This window comes from Gossypium hirsutum, chromosome A05, assembly GCF_007990345.1.
Source record: "Gossypium hirsutum isolate 1008001.06 chromosome A05, Gossypium_hirsutum_v2.1, whole genome shotgun sequence".
Taxonomy (NCBI): Eukaryota; Viridiplantae; Streptophyta; class Magnoliopsida; order Malvales; family Malvaceae; genus Gossypium; species Gossypium hirsutum.
Window position 1 is genome coordinate 30,524,975 of NC_053428.1, and position 6,285 is coordinate 30,531,259.

Sequence of the window (6,285 nt, forward strand, 5' to 3'; positions counted from 1 at the left end):
TCATGTCAACCAATCAAATAGAAGGGCCCAAAACATAACCTTTAAACTGAAAGCCGTCCCTACATGGGAGACGTTCACACCGAGAAAAATTCGGTGTTACCCAAAAACCCCATTCATAAATATACAATGCAAGGGCAATCAAGTCATTCTCTTTTAACAAATAATTAACACCATCTCAGTACGACTCACTGGACTGTAAGCACTTTTCAGGCAGCTTCACTTTCTCAAAGATGATGCTTTCTTTCGTTTCCTTACTAAGTTTCGCTCTCCTTTTCATCCATGGCGGATCAACCCAACCGCCATTTGCATGTGATTCATCGAACCCAGAAACCAAAAACTACCTTTTTTGCCAAACCGAGTTGCCCATAACTCAAAGAGCTAGGGACCTGGTTTCAAGGCTTACATTAGATGAAAAAATCTCTCAACTCGTTAACTCAGCTCCGGCTATCCCACGGCTAGGTATCCCGGCATACGAGTGGTGGTCGGAGGCCTTACACGGAGTTTCCAACGTCGGTCCCGGCGTCAGGTTCGACGGTACCATTAAAGCCGCTACTAGCTTCCCTCAAGTCATCCTCACCGCTGCTTCTTTTGATCCGTATCAATGGTACCGCATTGGCCAAGTAAGTTGGCCATTTCTCTGGGTTATTTTTTTTCTTCCCAATATTGTTTTTAATGGTGGTGATGTTAAAATAGGCGATTGGAAGAGAAGCGAGAGCTATGTATAATGCAGGGGAGGCAAATGGGATGACATTTTGGGCACCAAATATTAACATATTTAGGGACCCGAGGTGGGGAAGAGGGCAAGAAACACCAGGGGAAGATCCATTTGTGGTTGGGAAATATGCTGTGTCGTATGTGAGAGGGGTTCAAGGAGATACTTTTCAAGGCGGGAAACTCCATGGACGCCTTCAAGCTTCAGCTTGTTGTAAGCATTTTACAGCTTATGATTTGGATAATTGGAAGGGTACGAACCGGTTTCTCTTTGATGCTCGTGTAAGTGTTACCCATTGTTCCCTTTTATTTTCCCATGCAAAGAGTAGTTCTAGTTTTAGATTTAGTTTATGAATTTTTTGTAGTATTTGATAAGAAATTTAGAACATTTCTGGGCTTTTTTATCTTTAATATATGGTCATTTTTTAATAATAATTTTTCCTTCCCAAGGAAGTCAAGGAAAAAAAAGTAGAAAATAAAAAAGAAAAGCTTTCAAGCCACCATAGCATTAGATTATCATCTTGGAATTTGATTCTATGTTGTTTGTTCTTATTTTTTGGGTAAATTTCGATAAATATCAAACATAAATAATTTTAAAAAAAAATCTAAAAATCAAGTTCGATGATGATTATTTATCTTTATGTTCAATATCTTAATATGTGAAATAATTTTGAAAAAAAAAAAACATAAGTAGATATACCTGGTTGGATGACAAACATGTGAAGCAAGTTGGTGAAGATGCGGTTGTTAATCTTGCTTTAATAAAAAGCTACTTTATTGGTCTCTAATGTCAAAAACCATATCAAGTAGAACAGTAAATTTTTAACTTTTTTGGTTTTGGAATTTGGATTAATTTGTAGGTAACAGTGCAAGATTTAGCCGACACATACCAACCGCCATTCGAGAAGTGCGTACGAGATGGGCGAGCCAGTGGAGTTATGTGTGCTTACAATAGAGTTAATGGCGTCCCAAGCTGTGCTGATTCCAGTCTCTTGTTCAAGACTGTGAGAGGCGAATGGGATTTCAAAGGGTAATTCTTTTCATTTCAATAAATTCAGATTTTTCTGTGAAAATCACTATGGGTATGTTCTTCAAAAAAAATTTAATGCATTTGGAGAGTTAGGGACGGGCATCATCATCATAAGAGGCCATGAAAGATCATACGTTTACGAAAATATAAATGAAAGAGTTGGACACAACATAGATCAACAACTCAATGATAAAATATACACTGGTTGAAAATTCTGATTCAGGTATGTCACATCGGACTGTGATGCGGTTGCAATCATCCACAACGATCAAGGATACGCCAAAGCACCCGAAGATGCTGTTGTTGATGTTCTCAAGGCCGGTATGCACATCCTCACCCCTTGTAATCTTGTCATATGAAGCTCCGATTTTCAATTTTTTTTAAAGTACTGCGTGACCATCCCATATTCGTATATGGATATTGGAATATGATCTTTTAAAGGCATTTCAAATGCACATACATGCCTTAGACACATGTTTATATGCGAAATTTGCACCCGAGTCCAAATAACATAAATAACGTGTGCATGTGTTTCTGCATACTTCCATTCTCACTGGTAGGTTGTATCTGCATCCTCATGTTTGGGTATACGACAGATACGGATTTCAAACACAGTGTTCAAGAAAAGTGAAGCATTTAAGTAAAATATGGAATTTCTTCTAGGGAAAAAATGTAGGCCTAGGATTTTAAGAGATAAAATTAAAAATTTGATAATTCATATTTTATCATTTCTATGACAAGCATCATAAAAGGAACATAAATGATGATGCATTTCATATGTAATTTCTGCACTCTAAATGTTTTTTGTTTCTATAAGATGATTTATAATGTCAGCAAATTCGATTTTACCTTACGAATAAATGTCCTTATGTTTTTGTTTGATGAATATTTACAGGCATGGATCTCAACTGTGGATCCTATTTGCAGAATTATACCAAATCTGCAGTACTGCAGAAAAAACTACCAGAATCTCAAGTAGACCGAGCTCTCCATAATCTGTATGCTGTTAGAATGAGATTAGGCCTTTTCAATGGAAATCCGGTACCAAATCCTTTTGGAAATATTGGAGCGGACCAAATCTGCTCCCCTGAGCACCAGATTCTAGCACTTGAAGCTGCTCGTAATGGCATTGTCCTTTTAAAGAACGATGCTAAACTTCTTCCACTTCCAAAATCTACCATGTCGCTTGCTGTAATAGGTCCAAATGCCAATTCGCCACAAACACTTATCGGAAACTATGCAGGCCCTCCATGCAAGTCTGTTACTCCTTTGCAAGCTTTGGAGAGCTACGTTAAGAACACCGTGTACCACCCCGGTTGTGATACAGTTTCTTGTTCTACTGGTGCAATTGACAAAGCAGTTGACATTGCAAAACGGGCAGATTATGTAGTGTTGATAATGGGATTAGATCAAACTGAAGAAAGAGAGGCGCTCGATCGGGTTGATTTGTTTCTTCCTGGGAGGCAACAAGAACTCATCGTCAGCGTTGCAAAAGCTGCAAAGAGACCGGTTGTTTTAGTGCTTCTTTCCGGAGGTCCGATTGATATATCTTTCGCTAAGGATGATCCGAGAATCGGTGGCATTTTTTGGGCTGGTTATCCAGGAGAAGGCGGAGGTAATGCACTCGCGGAAGTAATCTTCGGTGATCACAATCCAGGTAACAATCTGTTGATACTGTCTATTGCCAATAAAATGTTATACGATCAATGATGATTCACTATATACTGTCATGCAGGAGGGAGATTACCCGTAACTTGGTATCCACAAGATTTCACCAAAGTACCAATGACAGACATGAGGATGAGACCTGAATCATCATTGGACTATCCTGGACGCACATACAGATTCTATAAAGGAGACACAGTTTTTGAATTCGGTTATGGCCTTAGTTACTCAAAGTATTCGTATTCGTTCACCCGTGTGTCCCAAAACAATCTTTATTTGAACCATTCTTCAAGTTTACATACAAAGGAGACCTCCGATTCTGTACGATACATGCTAGTTTCGGAAGTAGGTGCTGAAATCTGTGATGAAAGGAAGATCACGGTCCACGTCGGAGTGAAAAATAACGGGGAGCTGGCAGGTAAGCATCCGGTATTGTTGTATGTGAGGCATGGAAACCATGGAAATGGAAGGCCAAAGAAACAATTGATTGGATTTCGAAGTGTGATATTAAGTGGAGGGGAAATGGGTGAAATTCAGTTTGAAGTTAACCCTTGTGAGCATTTAAGTAGGGCTAATGAATATGGTTTAATGGTAATGGAAGAAGGAAGGCATTTCTTGGTTGTAGGAGATGACAAACATCCCATCACCATTATAATTTGACTTGTGTCCGACATGGATATGTTCGATTTTTCTTTTCTTTTTGATGTTGGTCTACGAATGTGGAGGAATATTCATATTCGGATATGCATTAAACACGAATACTTCATAAGAAAAGAAAGAAATGATTAGTCGGACTTGAAGCTAAGATATAAATTTTTACCACCTATATTTCAGGAACAAACTATGTTCATTTTTATTCTACTTTCTAGCCTGTAAAATGTGTAATGAAATTCGGGTACATGTCCCACTAAGAATAAATAATATATTTATGGTATAATTTTAAATTTAATTTCTAATTCTTTATATTTTTTGTTAATTTGATTTTTAAATTTTAATGAAAATATTAACTAAATTTACTTTTTGAGGGTAAAAGCTTTCATTAATAAAATTAAATAAGAAAAACAAACATAACAATGTTCCAACAAGCAATTAAGGGAGATATATATCTCAATTAAGGAGGCTCTGAGGGCTTGAATAAGAGACGTTATGTATGTGTATGAATGAATTATGTTATGATATATGAAATGTTTAAGAATGAAAGTTTTTAAGTTACGGTTTCTCGGTAATTTTTCGAAACCCTTTCGGCGACGGATATGAGTTAGGGGGTTACTGAGCATTATCGAAGTTTACATTTCAAAACTATCAAGAATTTAAAACATTTAATTCACAATATCAATCAATGTAAAACCAATCAATGGCATACATATTGTCCCTTATACAAGTCCTCGATGCCCTAAAAACACATTAGAAACAAGTCAGGAGCAAATCGAAAACATATAATTTTTAGGAAAAAGATGAATTTTTTTTTAAACTGAGGGGTCACACTGCTGAGACACACGCTTGTGTCTCAAGCCATGTGGGTAATCGAAGTAGGGACACATGGTCATGTCTCAGCCCATGTCGTGCCCATATAACTCTTTGACTTAGGTTACACGGCCAAGCCACACGCCCGTGTGCTAGGCCGTGTAATTCTCGAAATGCAACCTTTAAAAAACCTACAAGGGACACACGGCTGTGTCACATTGCCGTGTGTCACACACGGTTGAGACATACACCCATGTCTTAGGCCGTGTGGACAAGAAATAAGCCAATTTCAAGTCATTCCTTTCACCCATTTCAAGCTCACACCTACAAGATGTTTGCACATACAATCAAGCTTTTAAACATACCAAAGCATGCATATTAAGACCAATTCAGTAGGTCATTTATCCATACAACCAATATGTCAAAAGACACATCAAACATAATCATCAAATCAACCTAAACATATGTACATTTACCATTTATCAACTAATTTGTTCCAATGCCAAAACATATCACAATTTATACAAATCAATCATACCATATGAGATCAACGCCAAATCTAAATAACCTTACTATTTGGACCATTCCTCACATGCATCATAACCACCTAAATGACACAAACCAACCATTCCCAAATGGTACCAAACAACCGACATTTATATACCATCTTTACAAGCCAAACATTACATCTCATCAAACACAATTCACTTATACATGCCATTATAACCTTGATTAAGATATCAAATTTACCAATATAATTGTTGGATAGTGTGATAGATCTCCGACGAGCTTCTAACCTGATCGATTTCCAATAATCTGTAAAGTACAGGAAAATAACTGCGTAAGAAATGAATGCTTAGTAAGCTCGTATAAACTTTGAACATAACAATCCATTTCACAATGAACTTTATAGATTAAATATAAACCTATACCATTACCTCAAGATTTAACAGCTACATAACCATCAACTCATAAATGAGTAAGCCTATTAACATCATATATATATTTTTCATTCCTAACATCATAGGATTTTATAAATCATTATACACTATCATTAACTTTTTCGTAAAACTATGAATTACTTCCTTTACTTACTTTCCATTTCAATTACTAAGTATAAACTTAAATAACAACATCAATTCACTAGTTAATATATTTATTCATCTCATAGGTATGTTCATCAATAATATACGTAATTTCTCTTATATATAAATACACCATTCAACTCATCAGTCCATTTTTCATCATATCACATTTCAATCATGATTTTACCGTTTCATTACCCTTTCTTATCCATTTCATTTGTATAATACCAGACATAAGTATAAACATCAATCATAATCTCAAGCTTTACATAAGCCTAATCATTATCATCAATACACAAGTTAGTACATTTATGTATATAACTCATTTGG

At 36.3% G+C, this 6,285-nt stretch overlaps 1 protein-coding gene across 1 annotated transcript; it reads left to right on the forward strand.

Moving 5' to 3' along the window:
* On the forward strand, positions 1-4,355 carry LOC121229041 (probable beta-D-xylosidase 7). Its single transcript, XM_041112173.1, has 6 exons — positions 1-620; positions 694-993; positions 1,572-1,741; positions 1,965-2,062; positions 2,637-3,398; positions 3,477-4,355. The coding sequence occupies exons 1-6, from the start codon at positions 231-233 to the stop codon at positions 4,064-4,066; spliced, it is 2,310 nt and encodes a 769-aa protein (XP_040968107.1). The 5' UTR covers positions 1-230; the 3' UTR covers positions 4,067-4,355.
* The last annotated feature ends 1,930 nt before the right edge of the window (positions 4,356-6,285 follow it).

Bases quoted from the DNA above. Each gene is read 5' to 3' on its own strand.
- LOC121229041 (XM_041112173.1), top strand. From the start codon at position 231: ATGATGCTTTCTTTCGTTTCCTTACTAAGTTTCGCTCTCCTTTTCATC. The intron at 621-693 runs GTAAGTTGGCCA...ATGTTAAAATAG, and splicing joins AATGGTACCGCATTGGCCAA to GCGATTGGAAGAGAAGCGAG. The intron at 1,742-1,964 runs GTAATTCTTTTC...ATTCTGATTCAG, and splicing joins GGCGAATGGGATTTCAAAGG to GTATGTCACATCGGACTGTG.